This window comes from Ochotona curzoniae, unplaced genomic scaffold, assembly GCF_017591425.1.
Source record: "Ochotona curzoniae isolate NIBS_2020 unplaced genomic scaffold, NIBS_Ocur_1.0 contig_605, whole genome shotgun sequence".
Lineage (NCBI taxonomy): Eukaryota > Metazoa > Chordata > Mammalia > Lagomorpha > Ochotonidae > Ochotona > Ochotona curzoniae.
In genome coordinates, this window is record NW_024466491.1 from 3,842,982 (window position 1) to 3,869,058 (window position 26,077).

The 26,077-nt window shown below is 62.4% G+C and overlaps 5 protein-coding genes across 5 annotated transcripts; 3 read left to right on the forward strand and 2 right to left on the reverse strand.

The window, feature by feature from the left end:
- Positions 1-488: 488 nt before the first annotated feature.
- Positions 489-2,172, forward strand: JUNB (JunB proto-oncogene, AP-1 transcription factor subunit). Its single transcript, XM_040990894.1, has one exon. The coding sequence runs from the start codon at positions 879-881 to the stop codon at positions 1,944-1,946; it is 1,068 nt and encodes a 355-aa protein (XP_040846828.1). The 5' UTR covers positions 489-878; the 3' UTR covers positions 1,947-2,172.
- Positions 2,173-6,039: 3,867 nt separating this feature from the next.
- Positions 6,040-8,432, reverse strand: PRDX2 (peroxiredoxin 2). The gene is made up of 6 exons (XM_040990946.1): positions 8,343-8,432; positions 7,710-7,821; positions 7,423-7,576; positions 6,863-6,985; positions 6,628-6,758; positions 6,040-6,341 (listed from the first exon to the last, which is right to left on the reverse strand). Exons 2-6 carry the CDS (start codon positions 7,810-7,812, stop codon positions 6,256-6,258), a joined length of 597 nt encoding a protein of 198 aa, XP_040846880.1. The 5' UTR covers positions 7,813-7,821; positions 8,343-8,432; the 3' UTR covers positions 6,040-6,255.
- Positions 8,433-8,519: 87 nt separating this feature from the next.
- THSD8 (thrombospondin type 1 domain containing 8) lies at positions 8,520-11,388 on the forward strand. Its single transcript, XM_040990979.1, has 3 exons — positions 8,520-8,820; positions 10,768-10,973; positions 11,301-11,388. The coding sequence occupies exons 1-2, from the start codon at positions 8,661-8,663 to the stop codon at positions 10,965-10,967; spliced, it is 360 nt and encodes a 119-aa protein (XP_040846913.1). The 5' UTR covers positions 8,520-8,660; the 3' UTR covers positions 10,968-10,973; positions 11,301-11,388.
- A 68-nt stretch (positions 11,389-11,456) lies between these two features.
- On the forward strand, positions 11,457-16,891 carry RNASEH2A (ribonuclease H2 subunit A). Its single transcript, XM_040990909.1, has 8 exons — positions 11,457-11,679; positions 11,946-12,017; positions 12,127-12,253; positions 12,341-12,428; positions 14,986-15,123; positions 15,225-15,312; positions 16,444-16,567; positions 16,694-16,891. The coding sequence occupies exons 1-8, from the start codon at positions 11,553-11,555 to the stop codon at positions 16,824-16,826; spliced, it is 897 nt and encodes a 298-aa protein (XP_040846843.1). The 5' UTR covers positions 11,457-11,552; the 3' UTR covers positions 16,827-16,891.
- A 936-nt stretch (positions 16,892-17,827) lies between these two features.
- On the reverse strand, positions 17,828-19,844 carry RTBDN (retbindin). Its single transcript, XM_040990231.1, has 5 exons — positions 19,654-19,844; positions 19,204-19,369; positions 18,887-18,997; positions 18,326-18,422; positions 17,828-18,043 (listed from the first exon to the last, which is right to left on the reverse strand). Exons 1-5 carry the CDS (start codon positions 19,772-19,774, stop codon positions 17,828-17,830), a joined length of 711 nt encoding a protein of 236 aa, XP_040846165.1. The 5' UTR covers positions 19,775-19,844.
- Positions 19,845-26,077: the final 6,233 nt, after the last annotated feature.

Sequence of the window (26,077 nt, forward strand, 5' to 3'; positions counted from 1 at the left end):
GTCCCTTTCCGATCGATACCCACTCTGAGACCTCCATTCCACGCCGCCAGCCCCTCCCCAAACACATCCCACGCTCCATTTGCTCGCTAGCAGGTCTTTCTTCCAAGGCGCCCCGAATTACGCCGGGGTTTATTGTTCACACCCACCCGCGTCCCCCCCGCCCCCTTCCACCACCGGGTAGACCTCGCGACCCCCCCACCACCACCGGCAGTAGCACTGATTTCAAAGCGACCCACCGGGGAGGGATCCCTCGAGCCCCTCCCCTGCCCGCACCGAGCCACCCGGCCCGTGGCCGCTGTTTACCAAGACACGCGCTTCCTGACAGTGACGCGAGCCGCCTCCTCCCCTTCCCCACGCTCCGGGAGGAGGAGGAGGTGGAGGAGGGGGCGCGCCGCGCGGGGGCCCGGCTCCGGCCAATCAGGGCGCACTTCCGTGGCTGACTCCGCGCGGTATAAAGGCGCACAGCCTGGGCTGGAGCGCCTGGGACCTTGAGAGCAGCCGGGCCAGCGTCGGAGCCAACCCCGGGAGCGGCGCAACCAAGGGTTGGGAGTAGGGGTGGCAAAGACAGAGAACAAGAAAGCCCAGCGCGCGCCCAGAGAGGGGAACCAGACAAGAAGGGGCTCACTTGGGAAGCCGGACCGAGAGGACTTGGGGCGTACGGCTGACAGCAGGCTGGTGCCAGCCTGTACCAGCCGCCACCCCCTCCCCTCCTCCACACACGCACACACATCTTCCAAAAAAAGAGGAACGCGCGATCGGACCAAGCGACATCTCCATCCGGACTCCAACTCGCCGCCGCGAGGCCCTGGGGTGGCCCCGTCGGGACCACCCCCCACCGCCAAGCCCGCGCGCCCCAGCACTGCGCCTGGGCCGCCCGGATGTGCACTAAAATGGAACAGCCTTTCTACCACGACGATTCTTACGCAGCTGCGGGATACGGCCGGGCCCCCGGCGGCCTCTCTCTCCACGACTACAAACTCCTGAAACCCAGCCTGGCGCTTAACCTGACCGATCCTTACCGGGGCCTCAAAGCGCCCGGGGCGCGCGGCCCGCCGGGTTCCGAGAGCAGCGGAGCCACCAGCTACTTTTCCGGCCAGGGCTCGGACACGGGCGCATCTCTCAAGCTCGCCTCCTCGGAGCTGGAGCGCCTGATCGTGCCCAACAGCAACGGCGTGATCACGACGACGCCCACGCCTCCGGGACAGTACTTCTACCCTCGCGGGGGAGGCGGCAGCGGCGGCGGCGGCGCCGGAGGGGCAGGGGCCGCGGGGGGCGGCGTCACGGAGGAGCAGGAGGGCTTCGCCGACGGCTTCGTCAAAGCCCTGGACGACCTGCACAAGATGAACCACGTGACGCCCCCCAACGTCTCTCTGGGAGCCAGCGGGGGACCCCCGGCCGGGCCAGGGGGCGTCTACGCGGGCCCCGAGCCGCCTCCCGTCTACACCAACCTCAGCAGCTACTCGCCGGCCGCCTCTGCGCCCTCCGGAGGCGCCGGGGCCGCCGTGGGCACCGGGAGCTCCTACCCGACGGCCACCATCAGCTACCTCCCGCACGCGCCGCCCTTCGCCGGCGGCCACCCGGCTCCGCTGGGCTTGGGCCGCGGCGGTGCGTCCGCCTTCAAGGAGGAACCGCAGACGGTGCCCGAGGCGCGCAGCCGCGACGCCACGCCGCCCGTGTCGCCCATTAACATGGAAGACCAGGAGCGCATCAAAGTGGAGCGCAAGCGGCTGCGGAACCGGCTGGCGGCCACCAAGTGCCGGAAGAGGAAGCTGGAGCGGATCGCGCGCCTGGAGGACAAGGTGAAGACCCTGAAGGCTGAGAACGCGGGGCTATCCAACACCGCCGGCCTCCTCCGGGAGCAGGTGGCCCAACTTAAGCAGAAGGTCATGACCCACGTCAGCAATGGCTGCCAGCTGCTGCTCGGGGTCAAGGGACATGCCTTCTGAGCGCTGACCCCGGCCATCCCACACCTGGACGGCTGGCTGGGCGCGCGGGGTCGGGGGTGGGCGCTCGGCACCCCAGCCCACCGCACCTCACTCCTGGGGCGCGTCGCCAACCACACTGGACTCGGGCCCGCTCGCTCTGCACCCAGAAAACCTCCACGTCGACGTTTACAAGCTTCCCCCCCACCCCTCCACGGTTTTGGTTTTTTTTTTGTATTTTTTTTTTCTTCAGGAAACAGACTCGATTCATATTGAATATAATATATTTGTGTATTTAACAGGAGGAGGGGAGGAGGGGGCGATCGCGGCGGAGCTGGCCCCGCCGCCCGGTACTGGAGCCCGCGCGGGGACACTTGGGGAAGGGACCCCCACCGCCCCCTGACCTCCCCACCCCCAGCGCCCCTGCACCGTACTGTGGAGAACACGCACTTGGTCTCTCTAAAAGAACAGAGTTTATTTTAAGATGTTATATGTGTGTATGTGTGTGTGTGTGTGTGTGTGTGTGCGCGTGCGCACGCGCGCGCTCTTTTTATTGAATCTATTTAAGTAAAAAAAAAAATTAAGATTCTTTACATTTTAGTGGTCTTTTTTATTTTTCCTCCCTAAAGCCAGGTGGACAGAGAGAGGAGAGGAACTCGGGGTGGTTATCCCCCCTGCCATTCTCTGCTGTTTGTGCCTTCTTCCAGGTGCCCCCTGCACCCCGGCTACGCTCAGCCGCCCGCCTGCTGCCCCTTGCCCACCTCCCCAGGGCCTCCTCTCCCGAGGGACTCTTGCGCAGCCCGCCTGCTGCCCCCTGCCCCTTGCCCGCGTCCCCAGGGCCTCCTCTCGGCGAGGGACTCCTGCGCAGCCCGCCTGCTGCCCCCTGCCCGCCTCCCCAGGGCCTCCTCTCCCGAGGGACTCCTGCGCAGCCCGCCTGCTGCCCCCTGCCCCCTGCCCGCGTCCCCAGGGCCTCCTCTCCCAGCCCGGGGCGCTGCCCCCTGCCCCCTGCCCGCGTCCCCAGGGTCTCCTGTCCCGAAGGACTCCTGCCCAGCCCGCCTGCTGCCCCCTGCCCCTTGCCCGCGTCCCCAGGGCCTCCTCTCCCGAGGGACTCCTGCGCAGCCCGCCTGCTGCCCCCTGCCCCTTGCCCGCGTCCCCAGGGCCTCCTCTCCCAGCCCTGGGCGCTGCTGGCCGCTCGGGGCAGGAGAGGGCGCTGACCGCCCCAGTGGACGCGCCGCGTGCGCAGACGCCACCCCGCCCAGCCGCGCGTCGGGGCTTTCCCCGCTGACGCAGCGGAAGCGCTTGTCCATAAATGGGCCGATCGTGCCCAGTGACGCGGCCCGGCCGTCTCCGGGCAGATTCCGGGAATCCCCTCCCCCGCTCGGGCTGCCGGGCAAGGCCGCGGGCGCCGGGAAGAGGGCTGGGATTTTCCCGGGCGGGCGGAAAGCCCCAGGCCCCGGCTCCTGGAGCGCCCCTTGGGGAGCCACCCAGCACAGGCGCCCTGGCTCCTGGAGCGCCCCTTGGGGAGCCACCCAACACAGGCGCCCTGGCTCCTGGAGCGCCCCTTGGGGAGCCGTCCTGTGTGCGCCCTAGCTCCTGGAGTGCCCCTTTGGGGAGCCATCCTGGGTGCGCCCTGGCTCCTGGAGCGCCCCTTTGGGGAACCATCCTTTGTGCACCCTGGCTCCTAGAGCGCCCCTCTGGGAATCACCGAGTATAGGCCCGGTCTCTTGGAGAGACCCTCAGGGCAGCGGCCACAGCTCCTGGAGCGCCCCTCGGGGAGCCACCCAGCACAGGCGCCCTGGCTCCTGGAGCGCCCCTTGGGGAGCCGTCCTGTGTGCGCCCTGGCTCCTGGAGCGCCCCTTGGGGAGCCACCCAGCACAGGCGCCCTGGCTCCTGGAGCGCCCCTTGGGGAGCCACCCAGCACAGGCGCCCTGGCTCCTGGAGCGCCCCTTGGGGAGCCGTCCTGTGTGCGCCCTGGCTCCTGGAGCGCCCCTTGGGGAGCCGTCCTGTGTGCGCCCTAGCTCCTGGAGCGCCCCTTTGGGGAACCATCCTTTGTGCGCCCTGGCTCCTAGAGCGCCCCTCTGGGAATCACCGAGTATAGGCCCGGTCTCTTGGAGAGCCCCTTCAGGACAGCGGCCACAGCTCCTGGAGCACCCCTCTGGGAGCCACCCAGCACAGGCCCCAGCTCCTGGAGCACCCTCATGGGGAGACCTGCCCCGCGAGGGTCCCGAGCCGCCTCGCACAGGCCCTGGCTCTAGGAACAGGAGATAGCAGGTGGCCTCTGTGGCACCTGGGTCGACACTGATTTGCCCCCCACCCCCGACAGCACCAGTCCCCGCCAGGAAGGGCGGCGCCCGCCTGCCAATTTCCCCTCCCGGGTGCCAGGCCGGGAGCTGGGAGCCGGGCCACTGCCAGGTCTGGTCCTGCCGGGGCGGCTGCTGGAGCCGCCGGGCACCGCCCTCACCTCATCCCGCCTCCCCTGCGGCAGTGCCAGGGTGGTGGCTATGGGGTGGGGGTGGAGGAGAAGGGGGGGTGCTCCCGGCGCTCCCCGGAGAGAAGCCAGGGGCTAAAGAAAACAGAAGCTCAGCCTTACATTTAGGAAATCCTGAGAGCCACCAGGCCCTGAACACAGGCTGGACCAGGGTGGGCGGCCACTGGAAAAGCAAACAGGATGGTGGTGGCGGCGAGGGCAAAGAGAAGCAGCATATCCAAGGGGTAGTGATCAGGCAAGGGGGTGGGTGGGAAGTTAAGAGCAAGAACTTTTAAAGTTTATGTATATACTTTAGAATGACACACAGAGATCTTCCATCTTCTGGCTCATTCTCTGAAAGGTACCAACAGCCAGAGCTGGGCCAAACTGAAGCCAGGAGCCAGGAGCTCCATCCAGGTCAGCTGCGTGGGTGCAGGGGCCCGGGCAGTTGGGCATCTCCCACTCCTCCCCCAGGCACATCAGCTGGGAGCTGAATTGAAAGGGACCACTCGCACGTGGTGGTGTCAGGCCCCAGTGTAACCCACGCTGGGCCTGGGAGCCTGGTCCGTGGGTTGGACAGAGCAGGGCCCCAAGAGAATGAATGCTGGCTGCTAGACGGCATGCCAGGCCCAGGGCAGGGCCCAAGCAGCCTGTGAAAGAACAACAGTAAGTCCAGAGGGGAGTGAACCATGACGGAAGCCACACAGAAGGGGCCGGTGTGGATTGGTCTCCCAGAAGGGAGGACTCACCCCAGGAGGTTCTTGGGAGGCAAGGTGACTGAATGAATGGGGCAGAGGCAGCAGGGTGGCACAGCTGGTAAAGCTATGAGGTGGGTGCAGCCTGCAGTACCAGCATCCCACGTGGACTCCACTTTGAGTCCCGCCTGCTGCACTTCCCCCATCCAGCTCCTTGCTTGTGGCCTGGGAAAAGCAGTAGAGCTTGGCCCAGGGAGATGGAGGAGCTAGCTCCTGGCTTCTGATTGGCCTAGCTGCTATTAAGGAAGTGAATCAGATGGAAAAATCTGTCTCCTTGTATTTCTTTTTGAATAAATACATTTTTTGGAAACCTGACTTGGGGCATACACAAAGTATCCTTTAGAAACACCTGCTCACTGGCTGCTGCAACCCTGCCCCTCCCACACCAGGGACTCATTCTGAGTGCAACAGACTGAGTCAGAGTTCGCCCAGCAGCCCCTACAGGGCACTGCCCTGGCCACCCTGAGCCCCAAGCACAGCCAGGCCCCCGAGCATCCCACACTGGGTGTCCCCGAAGGAGCAAGGCAATTCATGTGCTGAAGGTTTCTGTTCCCATCCCACCAAGGAACAGACCAGACCCAGGGACCATGGTGGGTGGCTCTCCAATCTGGCTCATCACCCTGACCAGGCCAGGGAGGCCAGGAGTCAGGTCTCAGGGCACGTTGGGGTTTGGCTGCCTCCAGGGTACACAGGGGTTTGTGCTCTTGGAGGACCCCCAGCCCCTCACTCCCCTACACACCTCATACAATGGGCCTTCGGGCCAAGGAGGAGGAAGAGCCAGTAGCCAGCGTGAGCTCAGGCTGCCACCTGCTGAGCATAATCAGTTACTACAGGGTCTGTGGGGGGGGGGGAGCCGCGGGGACAGGGGACAGAGCAAATGGACGCCAGACTCACCTCTGTCCCTAATACTTTATTGATCACCGCTAGGTCTGTGCATGGCTGGGTGGGCTCTGGGCAAGGGGGTGGCCTAGCCCTGCAAGCCTCCCTTCCAACTCCCCAAGCCCAGGTCCAGGGGCAGTTTTTCCTAGGGGTTAGGAGAGGGATGCCCACTCAGGGAATCAAGATGAGGGCACAGATGGGGGTAAAGCAGCTTGGCGGCCAGCCTGCCAGCCTAGTTGTGCTTGGAGAAATATTCCTTGCTGTCATCCACATTGGGTTTGATGGTGTCGCTTCCCGGCCTCCAGCCGGCGGGACAGACTGCAAGAAGTTAAGGCACAAGGTCAGAGGACCCACAGCCCGGACTATGAGAGCCAAACACACGAGCCCAGACCTAGAAGACTTGGCTGTGCTCCTGGCTCAGAACACTGCTCCCTAATCACCTCCCGGACCCCCCCCCCCGCCCTAAAACAAGGCCCAGAGTCAGAGGGCAGGCAAGGGCTGCCACTGCCCAGCCTACCTTGGTGGCAAACATCCGCATGAGTGACAGAGGGGCCGACTCAGGAGTGAGGCACGAACCCACACGCACCCACACACACCCACACACCTTCCCCGTGCTCATCCGTGTACTGGAAGGCCTGCACCAGTCGCAGGGCCTCGTCCACTGAGCGTCCCACGGGCAGGTCATTCACGGTGATCTGGCGGAGGACGCCTTTGCCATCGATGATAAAGAGGCCCCTGGGGACATGGGTGGTCAGAGTGAGGAGCTGGGTGAGGTGGGTGGAGGGCGGGAAGAGGGCCCCCATGCCCGCCCCTGGGGACCCAGCTGCCTGTCCGTGCACCTGTAAGCGATTCCCTCATCCGTCTTCAGCACCCCATAGTCCTGGGACAATCTTCTGGTGACGTCAGCCAGGAGGGGGATGTTCAGAGGACCCAGGCCACCCTCCTTCCGGGGGGTGTTGATCCTGGCCGGGGTTGGGGGTAGGGAAAGATTGAGAGGTCAGGCAGGGCAGCAGGGTCCCTGATAAGGGGGCCCCCAAAGCAGGAGAGTGCTGGGAACGGCAGATAAAGAACTCCCACCCACAGGAGGCCCTGGGGCACCCCACCCACCCCACCCTGGGTGTGGAAGTGTGACAGGTGGGTGGGGCAGGGGCTGTGTCTACAGCCACCACACCAGCTCCTTCTAAGTGACCTCATGGGCTGCAATGGTTTCTCTTCTTGGGGTCCTGGGGGGGGGGGGTCTAGCTTGGACTCTCCACATTAGCCATTGTAGGCAGTCAGTCAGGCCACAGGTCGTCAGATGCTAATTTACCAGGGTGGAGTGGGTCCAGTGGGGAGGGAAGGGGAGGCCTGGGCAACAGCAACCTCCCCAGCCCCACCAGGCAGCGGGCCGGCTCCTTACCAGGCCAGGTGAGTGAACTGGGAGTCCACGGACACCCCCAGCACCTCGCAGCCCAGCTTGCGGAAGTCCTCGGCGTGCTCGCTGAACGCGATGATCTCGGTGGGGCACACGAAGGTGAAATCCAGGGGGTAGAAAAAAAGGACCACGTATTTCCCTGGAGGAGCGGGGCAACGGGCCTGGAGTGAGCACCCAGCTTGCAGGAGGGGGGACAGGGACGCGAGCGGGCATGCGCATTCTGCCCCGTCGCCCCCGCCCCCACCTGGATGCAGGCTCCAGACCGGACTCACCTCTGTAGTCCGAGAGCTTCACCTCCTTGAACGCACCATCCACTACCGCGGTGGCCGTGAAGTCAGGGGCTGGCTTCCCGATGTGCGCATTGCCGGACGCCATGGCTGAAAGCTGATCCAACCGCCACCATCATCACCATCATCCTCATCCCCTCACCTCTCCCACCCCGTACACGCACGCGCGCACGCCCCCCTCCCGCCCGGACAAGGCCCTAGGAGACAGACCCTTCATCCTCCTTCCCGCACCAAGGTCAAGTGCGCCCAGGTGCTCAGCCTGAGTCTCGGCTGGAGTCAGCTGGGCCCCAGGGGAGGCTTCTGGAGACCCGCCCCGGCCGGAGCGCGGGTGACCACGGCCGGGTTCTCTCCAGGAGCCAGTTGCTCCAAGCGCCTTTCTCCTCTACCCACCAAGCCCAGGAGGAGAGAGACAGGGCGCCCACGGCGATCCAGCCTCGGTTCCCCACCCCGGCAAGGACAAAGGCAGGCAGCAGCCACCATGGCGGATGGGACACACACAAAGGCAGCCAGCGATGCGGGCCGGGGGTCGGGAAGCGAAAGAAGCTGGCGTTGCTCCAAGGTGGGGGGCGCTCTCTCCGCACCCCCTCATCTAGTTGGGTGCACCCGGGCTGCCCATACCTGCAAGGGTCAGGGGTGGATGCGCGGGCAGCCAGACGCACGGGAGTGTGGCTCTCTGCGCCAAGTGCGCGCGGGGCAGCGGAGCCTTTTATGGGCGGCGCGAACCATGACGCGCGCGGGCCGGGGGGCGGGGGGAGTGGTGGCGGTGGGCGCGGACCTGAGAAGCGGTCGGGTCCACTGCGCTCCCGGGGCAGGGGGGCGGCGCCGATGGAGAGCCTGCAGCAGCCAGTCCTGCTGGACCGCTGACCGCTCCCACCGCTTCCCGGCGCGTGGCCTGGCCCCGGGTGCGCGCCGAATGGGGGCAGTTGGGGACCAGGCATGGCCCGGGGTCAGCCGGCTCCGCTGCTGCTGCTGTTGGCGCTGCTGCTGGTGCCGCTGCTGGCGACCCGGGCCTGGGTCTTCCCGGATTACCAGTACTTCGGTCAGCAGGGCGGCGAAGGTGACACTTGGGAACAGCTGGGACTGAAGCAGCAAAAGGGTAAACAGAACAAACGAGCCGCAAAGTTAGCTGTAATCTTAAAGAACCAGCACAAAACAAATGATGCAAGAACGTGAGGACAGCGTGTCCCCGGGTTGGTGGGGGCGGTGGAGGCAGGAGGAGGGGGTGGCTTGAGGAGCAGATCTGGGGGTGCTGAGCTGAGCAGTAGGGACCAAGAAAGGGGAGGGGCTTGACAAGAGATTGGCATAGCTGGTTTTGTTGGTACAATCCTGGGAGCTGTTAAGCATCTTCATTATGTCATTTATGCCATGTCATGGAGCACTTGACAGCCCTCCAGGCAGGTGGCACTGTGCCCAGCTGGAGAGGCCTGGGACCAGGGCCCTGGAAGCCAAGTGTCACCTTCCCATGACAGACACCGCCGAGGGGGAGGGTGTCACCCGCTCGGGTGGGCGGGCTGTCTGCAGGTATCAGCAGAGAGGCTGAGCTGAGTGGGGGTAGGTCTCAGTTTCTCTCCCTGGGACACCTGGCCAAGAGGGTGTGCCCCAGAAGGTTCTTGAAGAACAGGAGTCCAGGAGTCGGGGCCTAGCAGATGCCCGAGGTTCCTGGATAGGTAGTACTGTGGTGTAGCCAGTTAAACTGCTGCTTGTCATACCAGAAACCCAAATCCCACATTAGAACGTTGGGTTGGAGCTGTTGGCTTCCGGCCCAGCTCCTTGCTCCTGCGTCTGGGAAAATAGCAGAGGATGGCCAAGGGTGTTCCCACCCGCCACCAACATGGGAGACCCAGATGGAGCTCGTCGTGGCTCCTGGCTTTGTCCTGGCTCAGCTCTGGCTGTTGCTGCATTTGGGAAGTAAACCAGGAAATGGCAGATCTCTCTCTCTCTCTCTTTCTCTCTCTCTCCATGCCCATTTACCTCTCCAATCTATGTATTTATTTTTATTAGGAAAGTCAGATATACAGAGAGCAGGAGAGACAGAGAGGAAGATCTTCCATCTGCTGATCCATGCCCCAAGTGGCTGCAACAGCCGGAGCTGAGCCGATCCAAAGCCAAGAGCCAGGAGTTTCCTCCATGTTGTCCCCAGGCTGTGGGCCGTCCTCTACTACTTCCCCAGGTCACAGGCAGGGAGCTGGATGGGAAGTGGGGCCGCCGGGATTAGAACCAGTGTCCATGTGGGATCCTGGCATGGCAAGGTGAGGACTTTAGCCACTAAGCTTTTGCACCATGCTCAACAAATAAATCTTAAAAAAAGAAAAAGTTTGTGCAATTAAAAGGTAGGTTTGCTTTTGTGCTATAAGGTAAAATTTATATAGCCAGGGAGCATTCAACAGGTTCATGCAAAAATGTATCTTATACAAATATGCATGGGGCCCAAAGCATCTAGCTCCCTGCTTGTGGCCTGGGAAGTCTTGGGACCCTGCACCCGCGTGGGAGACCTGGAAGAGACTCCTGGCTCCTGGCTTTGGATCGGCTCAGCTCCGGTTGCTGCAGCCACTTTGGGAGTGAATCAGCAGACAGAATATCTTTCTCTCTGTCTCTTCTCTGTATATCTGATTTGTGTTTTCAATAAAAATATATGAATCTTTTTTCAAAAATTGCAAGACAGAGCTTTCATTTTCTGTTTTATTCCCTAAATGCCTACAAAAGCTGGGCACCCAACCAGGACCAAGGTAGGAGCCAGGAATTCCACTGGGGTCCCCTGAGAAGGTGGCAAGGTCCAGCATTTGAGTCCTGCTCTGCTGCGTCCCCTGTGTGTGCGCCACTGCAGGAAGCGGGGCTGGGAAGCAATGTTTGGGGTCTCCAACCAGGCGCTCTGGTGTGGGAGGCTGGCACGGGCAAGCCCCACCTCTGCCCTTTGTTGCATGCTTATCTTGTTCCTCCAGGATGGGGAGGAGTGATGTGTGTGTGTGTGTGCATGTGTGTGTGTGTGTGTGTGTGTGTGTGTGTGTGGTAGAGGAATGTCTTCACGTAGTTCTTGCATCTCTAGACTTGCAAGAATCGAACCTGGGCCCGTGGGGAAAGTGGAGGTGTCGGTGCGACCAGGGGCAGCAGGAGCGCAGCCGCAGCGTGCTGGGCACCGCGCCGGCTCCGGGGTTCTGGGAACGGGATCACCTGGTCCAGGTGAGGCCCTGCAGGCTTCGGGACTGTTCGTCCTGCCATCCCTCGGACTGCGACTGGAGGGCCTGAGCCAGGGTGAGCCACCCGCACTGAGGGGGTGGGCCTACGTCTGAGGTGTGGGGTCACCCTGGGAAAGCGGGGGAAGTCAGGGCCAGACTTGGCCCGGGAGGACGGGAGGGTGCAAAGCCGAGCTGCTGGGGGTAGGAGACGACTCCCCCATGGCCTAAATCCTGGGGGAAGGAGGGTGGGACGACGCCCCCACGGGCCCCTCACCCTGGGGATTCAGCGATGCTCTGCAAGCCGCGTTCTAGGGACGGAACGGCGTTTGCCCTTCTAGGCTTCCAGAGAGAGTCCATTGAGCGAGCCTCAGTGTCCCCGGTCCTGCCTTTCTCTTCCCACCAGGCCCAGGCTCCTCCGGGACGTGCACCGACATCTGCCAAGGCCCGGGTCGACCGTCGGCCCTGGGAACCACAACTCCCGAGAGGCTGCGCGGCAGCGGCGTCGGCGTGTGCCTCGGCGACAAGGGCGTCGGGAGGCGTGTCCCACGCCCTGATTGGCTGAAAGTCGGCGCCCGCGCGCGGCACGTCCAAGCGGGATCCCTGCGCCTGCGCGCTGACCTGTGGCGGCTGAGGCGGCTGAGGCGGCTGAGGCGGCATGGAGCTCGGCGAGCTGCAGAGAGACAACACGGGCCGCTGTCGCGTGAGCTCGCCCGTGCCCGCGCTCTGCCGCCAGGAGCCCTGCGCCCTGGGCGTGGACGAAGCGGGCCGGGGCCCCGTGCTGGGTGCGCACCCCTGGGTCGGGGTGGTGGACGTGGGTATTGCTGCCCGCATCCCAGGTGGGACGGGAAGGGTGGTGGGCGTTGCTGCCTGCATCCCAGGCGGGACGGGAAGGGTGGTGGGCATTGCTGCCCGCATCCCAGGCAGGTCGGGGTGGTGGCCCCAGGCATTGCTGCTGCATCCCAGAAAGGCAGTAGTGGTGGCAGTGGGAGGGCAGCCCACTCCCTGGGAGAGTGACCCCTGCCTTCCTCCCTCCCTCCCTTTCCCGCAGGCCCAATGGTCTATGCCATCTGTTACTGCCCCCTGTCTCACCTGGCGGAGCTGGAGGCCCTGAAGGTGGCAGGTGAGCCCGGGCCGAGGTTGTGTGTTGGTGGGTGGCTGGGGTAGTGCAGGGGGACCCTGAGTTGGTGAGGCCAGCCAACTGTCCTCCCTTCTCCATCTCTTCCTGACAGACTCCAAGACCCTGTCGGAGAGCGAGCGAGAGAGGCTCTTTGCAAAAATCAACCAGGATGGGGATGCTGTGGGCTGGGCATTGGACATCTTGTCTCCAAATCTCATCTCCACCAGCATGCTCGGGCGGTGAGGGGGCCACCGGCAGGGGCAGCCAGGAGGGGCGTGGGGGCCCGAGAGGGGTCATACCAGGAAGTGTGTCCTTCCCAAACTCAGGGTCAAGTACAACCTGAACTCCCTGTCCCACGACACGGCCACCGGGCTGATACAGTACGCCCTGGATCAGGGCGTCCACGTGACCCAGGTGAGTGGAGGGGGACGTGCTGGGCATCGTGGGCAGCGTTGAGTGGAGAGGCCCCTGGCAGCACCCAAATGCCACCTTGGAGTCCCGGTTGGGGTCCAGGCTTCTCTCTCCCTATCCAGCTTTCTGCTGTTGACCCAAGTCCCTGGGTCACTCATGGCCACTCACGTGGATGAAGTTAAGACTTCCGGCTTCCCCCTGACCCAGCCCAAGCTCTTTGCAGGCGTGTGGGGGCGGGAGGAGAGTGGCAGCCCAGCAGGTGGAAGAGCTCTCAGTGTCTGTATACATCTGCCTTTCAATGAAAGTCAAGTTTAAGGGCAGGGGAGAAGGGGCAGAGGGCAGGATTTTAGCCCAGAAGTTCAGACCGTGGGAGTGAGGCCTGGGGCCCTTATATGGCTACTTGGTTTCCAGACCCAGCTCTAATTCCTTAACATTTATTTCTTGCAAAAGCCACCTTTGGGTGGATCCTGGCTGCTCCGGGCCAGCCCCTGCTGATAAGCCAGGAAGGCAGTGGAGGGTGGCCCAGGCACTTGGGCCCCTGTACCCACATGGGAGACCCCCAGGAAGTTTCTGGCTCGTAGATTCTGGCTTCACAGGCCTGTTCTGGCCATTGGAGTATTTGGGGAGTGAACCAGCAGGTGAAAGATCTGTCTCTGTAATTCTACCTTTCAAATAAAATACATCTTTGGTCCTGGTGCCATGGAGTAGCAAGTTAAGCCTTCACCTGTGGTGCTGGCTCCAGTTCCAGCTGCCCCACTTCCCATCCAGCTCCTTGCCTGTGGCCTGGGAAAGCAGTGGAGGACGGCCCAAAGCCTTGGGACCCTGCACCTGCGTGGGAGACCCGGAAGAGGCTCCTGGTTCCTGGCTTCAGATCGATGCAGCTCCGGCTGTTGCATCCACTTCCCAGATGGCTGAGTGCCCAGAGCTGGGCCTGGTTGGAGCCAGGAGCTTCGTCCAAGTCCCCCACATGGGTACAAGGGCCCATGGATGTGGGCCATGCTCCATTGCCCCAGTCAGCTGCATTAGCGGGGGCTTACTTGACTCTTGCAACTGGCTCTGTGCCAATGCAGACCCCTGTGAGGCTGCAGTGATGGCTCAGGGGGCACCCAGTGGGACAGCTGGGTTGTAGTCCCGTTCCCAGCATCCCCTCGACCCTGGGGGGTGTTTGAGGAGTGAGCCACCAGATGAGATCTTGTACACAGCTTCTCTCTCTCTTATTTTCACTTTCTTGCTGTCTCCCCAGTTATAAAATTGAATTGGAATCTGCCAAGCTCTATGGGGCGGTGCAGCGGCAGGGGGGGTGGCCGGCAGGTGATGGCTGTGTGTTTGGAGGAACCCCACCTCTGCACCCTCCTGCGTAGCCCGCGGCACCCCCAGCCTCCTGGCCGCATGCCCAGCTTCCCGGGTTCCCACGCCCACCTCGCAGCCACTCCCCTTCAGGCAGCTCCCCACGCAGCAGACGGTTCTTTGCAAAATGTAAATCTTGACATTTCATGGAAACCGAACCGGGCAGATTTGCACGGGGTGGGACGCGATGAGCAGAAATCACCATAAGACACCTCGGAGCGGCAGCCGTGAGGCTCTGCGCCTCGGCAGGGGGCCCGCTGCTGCAGCACAGCGGCAGGGGAGCTGGGCGCTCCAGGCTTGGGGGGCACTGCCGGCCCTGGTCTAAGGCCTGTGGCCGGGCGGGGGGGGGGATGTGGGCGGCCCCTGGTCGGTGAAAAACTGGGGATTTCCTTATCTCTTTTCACTTTTAAAAACGTTTTTAAAGGATCTATGCATTTTTATTTAAAAGGCATATTCAGAGCGAAAAGGAGAGCTAGACATGTTCCACCCACTGGTTCATTCTCCACATACCCTCCATGGCCAGAGCTGGGCCAGCCTGGAGCCAGCAGCTTCTTCCAGGTCCCCCACGTGGGTGCAGGGACCCAGACACGTAAGCCACCCTCTTTTGCTTTGCCAGGTGCGTGAGCAGGGAGCTGAAGGGGAAGTGGAGCAGCTGGGACATGAACCAGCACCCATATGGGATCCTGGCAGTTGCAAGGCAAGGATTTAGTCACTAGGCTATCACACCAGGTTCAAATAAAACTTTAAAATGAGAAGAAGCGGGCCCAGTACAGTAACCTAGTGGCTAAACTCGCCTAGCATGTGCTGGAATCTGATATAGGCACCAGTTCATGTTCCAGCTGTCCCACTTCCCACCCAGCTCCTTGCCTGTGGCCTGGGAAAGCAGTGGAGGACAGCCCAAAGCCTTGGGACCCTGCATCCGCATGGGAGACCCGGAAGAGGCTCCTGGCTCCTGGTTTCTGATCAGCTCAGCTCCGGCTGTTGTGGCCACTTGGGGAGTGAACCGATGGACAGAATATCTTTCTCTGTGTATCTCTTTCTCTATATACATATCTCCCTTTCCAATAAAAAAAAAATTAATTAAAAAAAGAATGAGATCATGTGAGGAGACCTGGGCAGCTGTCCCTGGTGGCAGCAGATGCCCACGGGCAGCGAGCCAGAGGTCTTGGGCACATTTGCCCTGCCTGAGGTTTGCCTGCGTGCTCCGGGCCAGGTGTTCGTGGACACAGTCGGGTCGCCGGAGTCGTACCAGAAGCGGCTGCAACAGAGCTTCCCTGGGATTGAGGTGACGGTGAAGGCCAAAGCGGATGCCCTGTACCCCGTGGTCAGCGCCGCCAGCATCTGTGCCAAGGTCAGCTCCCTGTCCCCTGCCGCGGTCCTGCCATGCGGGGTCAGCTCCCAGCATGCCCGGATCGGGGCAGGAGGTCCCAGCACCCATGTGCCCCAACGCAGGTGGCCCGGGACCAGGCTGTGAGGGATTGGCAGTTCCTGGAGACACTCGAGGACCTAGATACCGATTACGGCTCAGGCTACCCCAACGGTGAGCATGGCCTCGGCCAGGGCTGGCCAGGCCCCCGGGCATCGTGTAGGTTGTCCTGGTCACGCTGGCGCACAGTGGGGCAGATCCCGGAGTGTCCCAGGCAGTTGGTCGTAGTGGAGGAGGAGGAGGGCAGGTGGGAGATTGCCTCCACGCCACCCCTCTCCTCCAGCCTTTCCTCCCACCTCAGGCCTGCTTATTTATTTATTTTTAAAAGAGTTATGTGTGTATTTGAAAGGCTGGGTTACAGAGAGACGATCTTCCATCTGCCAGTCCACTCCCCAAATGACTCAGCTGCTGGAGCTAAACCAGACTGAAGCCAGGAACCAGGAGCTCCAGCTGGGTCTCCTCCATGCTTGGCAGATCAGGCACTCGGGCCACCCTCCACTGCTCTCACAGACACCTTCGCAGAGAGCGGGATGGGAAGTGGAGCAGCCGGGACGAAAACCATCGCCCTTGTGGGATTCAGCACTGTGTGTGTGTGTGTGGCGGGGGTGGTTTAACCCACTTTGCCACAGCAGTAACCCCAATTTCCAAGTATTTGTTTGAAAGAGAGAGAAATCTTACATCTGCTGGTTTACTCCCCAAAAATGGCTGTGACAGCTGGGACTGGGCCAGGCCATTGCCAGGGGTTCAGGAACTCTGTGGATTCCACGCATCCCTCCCACTTGGTGGTCTCTGCAGGCCCCCCCCCGAACAGGGGGTCCAGGCGACCATCTGTCCGGCCGTGAAGGGGAAGGGATGAGGATGAGCAGCTCGGGTCCCCCGGGTCAGAGCTCTCGGTCTCCTTGTTTGTGAAATGGGTGTGACCGCGCGTGCACCTCCCACCACCCCCACCCCATCTCTGCTGACCCAATGGGGGTGTAGGAGGTCCGACAGTCACCTGACATCAGCAAACCCCAGTTTTCTGATGACTGTTGACCCCAGCAGGGATGAAGGCGGCATAGGAAGTTATCCCCAGCAGTTGTCGTCACTTCCGCCACTCCCCTGCTTAATGGGCAGGCCCGTGCCAAGGGCCCCCCAGGCCAGGGAGGCAGCGAGGAGCCTTGGGTCTTACAGAAGAAAGTGAGGCCCTCGTGGGACCTGCTCACTCAGGCCCTCCATTACCCCCCCACCCCTGCCCTGATCCCCCAGATCCCAAGACGAAGGCCTGGCTGCGGAAGTACGTGGAGCCCGTGTTTGGCTTCCCCCAGTTCGTGCGCTTTAGCTGGAGCACGGCTCAGAGCATCCTGGAGAAGGAGGCGGAAGGCGTAACGTGGTGGGTGTCCCTGGTGCTGGGCAACAGGAGGGAGGGAGGCCGGGCTCGGACCCGACCTGGGAGGACCACGACTCCGCCCTTCCCGAAGTGGTCAGTAAGGCCAGCTCTCTGCCCAACCCTACCCAGGGAGGACACACCCACAGAGGAAGCGGAAGGCGCCAGGAGCATCAGGTCCTACTTCAGCCAGGAAGGCCCCCGTCCCCGGCTGCCCCACCGGTACTTCCAGGAGAGAGGATTGGAGGTGGCCACTACCCTCTAGCGAGCCACAGCCCCTTCTCCCTCTGTCTCCTCTCATTCCAAAGTGATTAAAGTGGTTCAAGGATCCGGAGTCTTGGGACCATGTTCTGGGGTGGTGCGGGACAGGGTGGGGAGCCTGCCTGCGTTGCATCGCGCCCTGGTCACTCCTGTCCATTTAACTCCTGTCCATTTGGAACTTAGGTAGAAGGGCGCTGGAGGATTGAAGTCCAGTCATACCAGGGTATTTAGGACACATGCAGCCTTGGTAACCATCCTGGTTCCGCCCCATCTCATCCTGGCTCCACCCACCTCCATCCTGGCTCCGCCCCATCTCATCCTGGCTCCACCCACCTCCATCCTGGTTCCGCCCCATCTCATCCTGGCTCCACCCACCTCCATCCCTGCCTCCATCCTGGCTCTTCCCCATCTCATCCTGGCTCCACCCATTTCCATCCCTGCCTCCATCCTGCCTCCAGCTTCCTGCTCACATGGAATGTTTGCAGTAGCCGAGGCTGGGCCACATCCTGGAGCTCCTCCTAGGTCCTACACGGGGCCGGCAGGAACCCAAGTACTTAGATCATCACCCACTGCTTTCCAGGTGCGTTAGCGAGGGGCTGAATGGGGGCTGTTGTGCCCCTGTGGCATGCTGGTGCCGCAGGCAGAGGCTCGAGCAGCTACAGCACAGCTTTGCGTGATGCGTGCTGGTCCCATCTGTGAAGGCTTGGTGCGTCCCCAGTGTTTGCTCACGTACTGCGGGGAACTCACCCTGCAGCACATGGTCTGTTCCTGCCCTTCAGGATTGTACTCCACAATCCACAATCCTGAAGATGCTTGTGCCGCCCTCGCCTTTGCCCACACCCACAGCTCCATGCCCTCCAGGGAGCAGCCAGGGCCCTGCCGCTTGCCCTGCCCACCGTTTGCCCCAGGAACCCGCCACATCACTGCATCTAGCCGGCTTCTTTATTCAGGGTGGGGATGGGGATGGGAGGGACCGTCAGGGGATCCGTCCAGGCCCGGTGACCCCTAAGGGCCGCCGCCGCTGCCGCTGCCCCCGCTGCCGCTGCCCGCCACCTCCGGGACGGCAGGGTGTGCGCGGCGGATGCGCCGGGCCCTGCGGGCCGCCCTGGGCCGAGTGGGCGCCCACCCCGACACGCCCAGGCAGGGACGGGCGCCCGGGGCCGCCACGGGCACGGCCGGGCCCAGAGCCGAGACACAGAGGGCCGCGCCGTCGGGGAAGGCCTAGGAGAGAAGGGTGGGTGACAGTCGGGGGCGGGGCTGCAGGGCCCGGGGCGGGGCTACAGGGCCGGGGGCGGGGCTGCAGGGCCCGGGGCGGGGCTACAGGGGCGTGGTAAAGGGCGAGTGGGCGGAGCTGCCGGCCCTGGAGGTGGAGGGCGGGGTCCCGGGGTGGTGGGCGGGGTCTAGCGCCCTCGGGCCGGGCCTTGCAGGTGGGCTCTGCCCCCTGCGGGCATGGTGGGCAGTCAGCGCCCTGGACGGAGGGCCTCGGCCTCCTGTCCCGCTCACCTGCCCGTAGGTGGGACAGCCAGCCTCGCAGCTCCTCTTCTCCGGGAGCGGGAGCCACGTGGGGCCGCAGGTGGGGTCCGCCTCGCAGCTCGCGTACCTGAGGACGAGAGGCGGGCTGGACCTGCCTGGATTCCACTCACCCAGGCCGCTCCCCGTGCAGGCCCCGCACCTGGCTACCAAGCTGATCCCTCCAGGCTTCACCCCGCCCTGCCTTCCTCCAGTTCTGCACCCTGAGCCCTGGCACGAGGGTCCTCCTGCCTGCAGACCCATAAGGCCCTTTTCAAAGCTGTCCTGGATCATCCAGAAGCCACACCCACTTCTGCATCCTCCAGGCCCCCCCCCCCCCGCCAGACCCTAAATGTTAACTAAACCTCAACCCTTGCATCCTGGTCTTACTGGAAGTAGGCTAAAATGGCCCTAGCCACACCCCAAAGGCCACACCTCCTCCTGCCCCGGCACTGTCCACCAAGCAGGCCCCTCCCACTCGGTCCAGGCCACATCCATCAGGGGACCACACCTTCTTGGCCCAGACCTCACCCACTCGCGCCCGGGCCCTCCTACCAGGCCTGGCAGAGCTCTGCGCAGAGTGGCAGCGCCTGGTGTACCCCCAGGAGCAGCAGGCGGAAGCGACTGCGGAGGGCATGCCGGAGATGTCCCAGGAAGGACCTGCACCTGGACATGGGGAGAGGCCGAGCCAAACGAGGGGTCAGACTGCAGGGATCCACATGAGGGTCAGGCTGGAGGCGTCAGCACAGAGGGGTCAGGACAGAGGGATCAGACTGCAGGCGTCAGGCCGCAGGGGTCATGCCTTCTGTCTGCAGGGTGTCCTGGCTTCGGGGATTAACCCAGGCTAGGGGACGCAGTTCTCCTCCACTCACCCAGGGCTGGGTGGCCCACAGCCATCGGGGAAGCTAGCCGGGCTCAATGTTCCTGCTGTGTCCGTCTCCAAGGGGCAGCAGGGTCCCAGCAGATGGGAACTCTTGTACGAGCCAGGGTCTTGGATCCTCAGGTAAGGCTGGGGAATTGAAGAAGCTTGGGCATGCCCTGAAGGAGCCAGACCACAACAGTGTGAGCCTTCCAAAGCCAGTGCTTCCCCTCCGTGCGACATGCCATTTCAAGCAATTGTCATCACGTGTCGCAGTCATCACAGATCTAGATACTGCAGCTTTTGCCAGCTACCAGTGGCAAAGGTGGGATTTGAACTCACGCAGTCAGCCTTTGGCTCCCGGCCAGCACCTTCAAGCACTAGCTGCCCCTAAATTAAGAAATCCTACCTTGCCACGGTGGGGATGGGGACCAAGCCAGGGCAAGTCTGGGTGCTTGATCACCTGCCGGATGGCGTCCTTGGAGTGGGCGACTTCCTTCACAAGCCACCAACAGGAACCATGCCAGGGTCAGTTGCAGGGCCTGAGTCGGGGAGCTGGGTCGGGTGTGGCCCCTGTAGGCCATGTCCACTTGAGATAAGAAGCTGGCTGAGGTGGAGTGGGCAGCTGTGGCTGTTCCTGTGTGGGTTTTGCTCTAGCTGCTCCCCCAGGAAACCAATGAGGAGGCTTAGTCAGAGGCCAAGGGGGCTCTTGTTGGGGACCCATCCCGTCCATCCCTCTTCAGGCCCAGCCATCACTACCCCAGCTTGCACCTGATGCAAGTGGCTTCCCGACCCTGCTGGGCCTCAAGGGACCCCTCCAGTTTCTCACAACCAAGAAAATGGCTGCGGGTCTCCTTGTCTTGTCATATTTTTCCCTCTCTCTCTCTCATCTGCCCAGCCCCCTCCTTCCCTCGCTGGCCTCTCTCACGGTCACCTTCTCCCAGTTCTCAATCGGCTTAGGGGCTGCCACCTAGGGCTGGGCCATTGGAACAAAGCTTGGCTGCCAGTAGGGCTTGGGTTCTGTCGCTGGGGTGAGGGGGGTGGTTGGTTCCCCCAACGCCAGGACAGGGTGAAGCTTGGAGGCTGTCAAGATAGGATGACTCTCTCTCCCTCCCACCCACCTCTCAGGAGCCCCCTCACCTGTTCACCGGACGGGGACCTACGGATAGCTGAGACACCTCAGGAATGTGTGCAGGAGTGACAGCTGAAAAGGGCGTGATTTGAGATGAAGGCGGGGCATCCCTTGTCCCCGCCTCCGCTGGGGACTCCAGGCATGTCTTCCTGGGTTGGCCCCTGTGGTAAGCTTGTGGGTTAAGCTGTGTGTGTGTGTGTGTGTGTGTGTGTGTGTGTGTGTGTGTGTGTTTCTGGAAGGACAATGTGCCTTGTGTTGGCTGAGGATCGTGTGCAATGGGACATGCCTTGGGTGGGGAAATCTGTGAGGGTACTTAACATTTGTTGAGTGTGTGTTTGCCAGCCACAAGTGAGTACAGGCGTGTGTCCCCTTGCGTTTGAATGTGTGTAGGGTGACTGTGGGTAGAGCTGCTCCTGTGTGTCTGCTTGCTCTGTGTGTGTGCATGTCTGCCAAGTGTGTGTGTGCGTGTTGTATATTGGCTGTGTGTATCTTTGTAGGGTGTGCCTGTGTGTCTGTGTGAGGTTGTTGCCTGTATGTTCACGATTCTGTGTGTCAAGTGTGCGTGTGTATTTCTTACTTTTTAAAATTGATTAGTCTGTTACTTTGTTATTCATAATTTGGAAGGCAGAGTTGCAGAGACAGAGAGAAAGAGGAAGATCTTCCATCTGCTGGTTCTCTCCCTACATGGCCACAGCAACAGAGCCAGGAACGTCTTCCAGGTCTCCTACATGGATTTGCAGGGACCCCATGACTTGATCCATCCTCCACTGCTTTCCCAGGCACATCAGCAGGAGCTGGATCGGAAGTGGAGCAGCGGGGGCTCCGTCAGGCACCCGCGTGGGATGCTGTGGCACTGCAGGCAGCTACGTAACCATGCTGTGTCGCAGCGCCAGCCCCTGCTTGTGTATTTTTGTAAGGAGCTTGAGTTATTACCACAGATCCATCTCCCTCGTGTGTCAGGGCAGAGCAGGTGTTTTTGTGCTGTTTTATCCTGTCCCGACGTGGTGCACAGTAGGGAGGACCAAGACAGCCTGTCTCCAAGGTTCCTGTGCAGGCACCCAGTGAGGTCAGACACCCCCCGGCCCATCTTGAGCCTGGCCCTGGGAGCTTGCGACTTGTACCTGCCCTTCCAGCAGTCCCACCTCACGCCCTCCTCCAGCCCGGCCCTCGGATTCCAGCACCACGGAGAGCTCCCGCCGCCTGCGGAGTCAGGCCGTGGACAGCGCCCAGGGCGCGCCACTCGTCGCGTGGACACAAGAGACCCGAAACAAAGAGAGGAGGGCTCACGTCCCCGGGCCAATACCCACCCGCACACCGCACCGTCCGGCGGGGGTCGTGCTCGCCCAGCAGACCTGTCCACTACTTCTTGGGCAGCCCAGATCTGCAGTGTCCCCACTGTGCCAAGGTTGGGAGAACTCTGTCCTTTCCCAATCCGGGCAGCACGGTGGGTTTCGCCTGTTGCGTGAACCCTGGAAGTGATATGGGGTGATGGTGGCGGGGGTGGCAGGAAACCTCTTCTGCCTCACCCCTCCCCATTTACCAGCTAATCTCGGCTATTAATACAGCCTGGTCTAGCTAGCCTTAATCCTGCCCAGTAGGGAGGGGTCGCTAGAGGGCCTGTGGGGCTCCATCAGGAGATCCGCGTGGGGTGCAGGGGGCTACACGAGCCGTAGATCTGCCTGTAGCTCTCTAAGGGGGTGGGGGAATCTGGCATGGGGGTCAGGTATCTTTGGTGAAAATGCAGAGGGCAGGGTGGTCCTCATGGGTGGGTGGGTGGGTGGAGGGACTATTTCTCCCGGAGAATTTCACTTTGAGAGGTCTCTCTTCCAAGGACGAGGTAGCCCGCACCACCCTGCAGACTCCACGCAGAATATCCCCCTGTGAGACCTGGGGAGACGGTGCTTTAGAATGAGCCCCCCCCCCCCCTTAGCTTAGGCCAGGTGTCACCCAGATGCTTTTGGGGGGCTTGCGGGGAGAAGCCTTGATTGGAGAAGGCATCCCTATAGAATCTACCTACCCCAGCATGTAGGGGAATGTGACTCCCCAGGAGGGGGGTCTCTGTGGGGTGGGGGTTGTCCACCTAGAGGATCCCCTGAGAGGGTCTTGGGGTGGGGTCCTCTCACGAGATGGGGCAGGGAGAAAGGATTTTTTTTTTTTTCTCCTTACAGGCAGCTTGGTCCCCCTTGGGGGATTTTCCAGGCCCCGCCCGCCCCTTCCCTTCTTCTCCCCCAGCGCGGGCAGCGGTGGCCGAGGAGGCACGGGGGCTCTCGGGCGTCCAGACGCAGTGACGGCGCCGGGACCGCCCCGCTTCGCTCCGCCCCGCTGCTGCCGCCGCCGCCGCCGCCGCCTCGGTCCCCGCGGCTTCTCCCTCCCTCCCTCCTCCCGCCGCCGCCACCTCCCTCCCTCCCCGGGGCCGAAGCCGCCGCCGCCATGGATGACTCCGGCCTGATCCGCCGCCGGAGGCTGCAGGTACAGAGCTGGGGTGGGGGGCGAGAGATGGGCGCCCCGAGGCGGGGCCCGGCGGGAGGCGCTTGGAGAACTTGCACCAAGGGTCGGCCCAGGGGCGCCACCCCTCACCCTCCCACTCCCGGTTGTCCAGGGCCTTCGGTGGGTGATCGGGTGGGGGGGCAAGGCTCGAGCTGCGCTGGGGGACCCCGCCCCTCAGGTGCCGCCCGACTCCGCAGGGAACCCCAGGCAGGCAGGCAGGCGCGCTCCGCCTGGAGCTTGGCCACCGAGGGGCGGGCGCCGGGTGAGCCAGCCGGAGGAGAGGGAGGCTGAGAGTCCCTCGCCAGGTTTGGGGTGGGGTTGGGGCAAAGTTGCAACCCCAGGCGGGCGCCCCTCGGGGCTGCCGGCGCGCCACCGCAGCGGGTAAACATGTTTGTGCGGCAGCCTCGCCCCTCGCCACCCTGGGAGCCCCCTTGGCTTGGGGGCGTGGGACCTGCCTACCGGCGCCCTCCCCAGTGCACCTGCTGGGCCACCGGGATTCCTCCTACTGCCCCATTGGGACAGCCTCCCCACTCTCGAGCCCTCCCCCTCCACTACAACACGGTCACCACCGCCCCCACCCTCCTCTCCTCCTCAAGTCCGGCCCAGCTTGTGGGTGGGCGGGAGCGATTTTTAGCTCCTTGCCGCCTAAGAAGACGCCGCTGCTCGCCAGGTTGCGCGCAGGCGCGCGCGATGTGGGCCCACTGCTCGTAGTGGGACGCTGAGAGCTGGTAGTGGGGGATGGGGAAGGCAGGTTCAAAACCCGGTGGCAACAGGCATACACGGGTCTCCAAGGTGGAGTTGGGGGCTTGACGCTGAGGTTCTAATTCCCATCAGGATAAGTGCGCCCACCCCCAAGGCAGAGTGAGCGGGGTGGCTGCTTGCATCTCTTGTGAGGGGCTCATAGGGGAGCCGGATGCGACGCCCACCTCTTCCACACACGCACACCACCCCCTCCACGTCAAGGCTTGGCCCCAAGGTCTAATGGGGTTGCAGCCTTTGAGACCTCCTGGGGTCTGGGTTCCCCAGTTTGGTCATCTGGGGTTTCCTTAAAGTCCAGGATGGGTCCTGACTCAGAGCGCATCCTGCAATGCCTAGAGTTTGAGAGGAGAGGCACCTCGAGCCCCCATTCCCCAGGGTCTTCTCCATCTCTGGTGGTCTCCCTCTCCGCACTCTGGAACTCCCCCTCGCTCCCTAGTGTACTAGAGTTGATGGATCAAATAGAGATGAGACGGCAGGAAGGACTTCCCCGGGTGTGCGTGCGGCGGGGGCGGGGCGGAGAGAGCTGGATCCTGCAGAGTTGAAAAGCCCATTTGCTGTCAAGCCCAGCCCAGAGGGTCCCATCTTGGGGCTCAGTCTTTCCCACCGCAGCCCCATCCCCTTTCTCTTCCTCCTTAGGGCTGGGTTAGGAGAATGGCTTCTGAACTACTGCAGCGGCCAGGCCCAGTCCGTGCCTTCTGCAGGGTCCCGGCGCGGGGAGGAAAAAAAAAACACGGGGGGAATGGGTGGGCGGGGAGACTTCCCGAGGTGTGTTCCCGCCCCCCCAAGCCGGCGCCGGTTCCCATTGGCTCAGCGCCACGCGGGAGTTCCAGTCTCCAGCAAAAGCCCCGCCACACCCCACCCTAGCTCCAGCCACTCAGACCTGGCAGATGGGAAAGTGGTTTGGGGTAGTTAGCGCGACCCCCAACTCCCCTCCTATCCCGCCGTCTTGCCCGCCCCAAACTCTTCTTCCCTACCTGGTAGAATTAACCAAGTGGGTGTCTTGGATACACCCGCAGGCATTAGGGTTAAGTCCGCACCACTGTGGACATCTTCCCCCTCCACACACACACCGCCATGCGCAGTGGGGTGGGGGGTGTCTCCCTGATGTCCAGGGCCTTGCCAGCCAGGAATCCCAGATGGAGCCCTTCTTGCTTAACAGGTGACGTCTACCCAGAATTTTCGCTGCTGTCTAACCCTAGCATGTTGAGGGGTGCTTAGAGCCCCCCCCCATGCACCCCTCCCTCCCAGACTCAGGTTGTGGGGTTTGCAGTCCTGGGCTCCGTGGCCATGAAGTCCAGGCCTGGGCTGCGCTTGGACCATTGCGGACTGTGCTGGGCGTCCGGCCTGTCTCTGTAAGACGGAGAGAAAACCCAGTGTGGATTTCTGGTCAATCGAGGACGCGGAGGGTCAGGGTTGCCTTTTGGGCCACTGTCCTGAGGGACTGCAGGAGGACCCTTTGTCCCATCCTGTTGTCATGCAGAATTTCCAGCCATGATCGTGTCTGCTCCTCTCTAACTTTATTATTGATTGTGCACTCTAGTGCCAAGGTGCCAGGCACCTACACCTTCCAGAGATGGTTCAAGGAGACCAGGGGCCTACTCCAAGGTCTGGACCTCACTGAAGGAGTTTCCAGGTGCTCTTTCAGTGTCTCTCGTGTCCCTCCAGTCAGACTCTCCTCCAACAACATAGTAACATCCCGTAACCCCCGTCAGCCTGTGGGACACAAGAGAGGGTCTCCTGGGTCCCCGTCACCCACCTGCGACAAGGGCCTGAGATCCCCAAAGGGACTTCCTGAAAGTCTGGCAAGTGGGACCTCAAGACCCTGGAAGGTCTCGGTTGCCAGGGGTCACGCAACCTGCATCCCATTTCAAATCACACTTTGGGGTGACTCTACCTGCTACGCCCCAACTCCGTGCATCTGGCTGGCAACGGCGTATTTCTGTTGTGGGTGTAGCCAGCTCATCCATCTATCTGCTCAACTTTCCAGACATCTGTCTCTCCACCCCAAGCCTTGACACCTGCAGCCGAGGCCGTGGTCAGTCATAGCACCCCGTTTTCCTTTGATGCAGTCTTTATTACCCCCCCCCCACACACACACACACATCTCACCATCAAGTCTCACTCACTCCTCCAAGAACCTTGTGTTGTGTTCACAAATGAACACGGAGCTGTCAGCTCAGGAAGATTATCTGAGATTGCGCCTAGCCTGCGAATTTGACCTGCCGTCGGGGAGGGGTGATGGAGGAAGAGAAGGAGGGTGGTAAGAGTGGTCACCACGAGGATCCACCCCCCCTGCCCTCTCCACAAGAAGCCGGTGGTCGCTCAGCCCACAGCCAACGGTGAAGGGACACTTGCTCAGGGGCCCACGCTGACCTCCGTCCTTTGACCCCTTTTCGCTCCCCAGAAGGATCTGCCCCTGCCTCGGAAAAGCAGCAGGTGAGTTTTGCCGACTGACTGACTCTGGCGCGTGGCAGCGGGCTGGCCCTGGTGTGCGGGAAGGATGCGGACG

What these genes read in the sequence shown, in the direction of transcription:
- PRDX2 (XM_040990946.1), bottom strand. Translation starts at nt 7,812, where the DNA reads ATGGCGTCCGGCAATGCGCACATCGGGAAGCCAGCCCCTGACTTCACG. An exon ending in CAGTTCACTCACCTGGCCTG is followed by an intron (nt 6,986 to 7,422) that starts GTAAGGAGCCGG and finishes AACCCCGGCCAG; the next exon opens with GATCAACACCCCCCGGAAGG. An exon ending in GATGAGGGAATCGCTTACAG is followed by an intron (nt 6,759 to 6,862) that starts GTGCACGGACAG and finishes CCATGTCCCCAG; the next exon opens with GGGCCTCTTTATCATCGATG.
- RTBDN (XM_040990231.1), bottom strand. Translation starts at nt 19,774, where the DNA reads ATGGCCTACAGGGGCCACACCCGACCCAGCTCCCCGACTCAGGCCCTG. An exon ending in GCAGAGCTCTGCCAGGCCTG is followed by an intron (nt 18,423 to 18,886) that starts GTAGGAGGGCCC and finishes TCTCGTCCTCAG; the next exon opens with GTACGCGAGCTGCGAGGCGG. An exon ending in GCTGTCCCACCTACGGGCAG is followed by an intron (nt 18,044 to 18,325) that starts GTGAGCGGGACA and finishes CTTCTCTCCTAG; the next exon opens with GCCTTCCCCGACGGCGCGGC.
- RNASEH2A (XM_040990909.1), top strand. Translation starts at nt 11,553, where the DNA reads ATGGAGCTCGGCGAGCTGCAGAGAGACAACACGGGCCGCTGTCGCGTG. An exon ending in GGGCCGGGGCCCCGTGCTGG is followed by an intron (nt 11,680 to 11,945) that starts GTGCGCACCCCT and finishes CCTTTCCCGCAG; the next exon opens with GCCCAATGGTCTATGCCATC. An exon ending in GAGGCGGAAGGCGTAACGTG is followed by an intron (nt 16,568 to 16,693) that starts GTGGGTGTCCCT and finishes AACCCTACCCAG; the next exon opens with GGAGGACACACCCACAGAGG.
- THSD8 (XM_040990979.1), top strand. Translation starts at nt 8,661, where the DNA reads ATGGCCCGGGGTCAGCCGGCTCCGCTGCTGCTGCTGTTGGCGCTGCTG. An exon ending in GGGACTGAAGCAGCAAAAGG is followed by an intron (nt 8,821 to 10,767) that starts GTAAACAGAACA and finishes TTGCATCTCTAG; the next exon opens with ACTTGCAAGAATCGAACCTG.
- JUNB (XM_040990894.1), top strand. Translation starts at nt 879, where the DNA reads ATGTGCACTAAAATGGAACAGCCTTTCTACCACGACGATTCTTACGCA.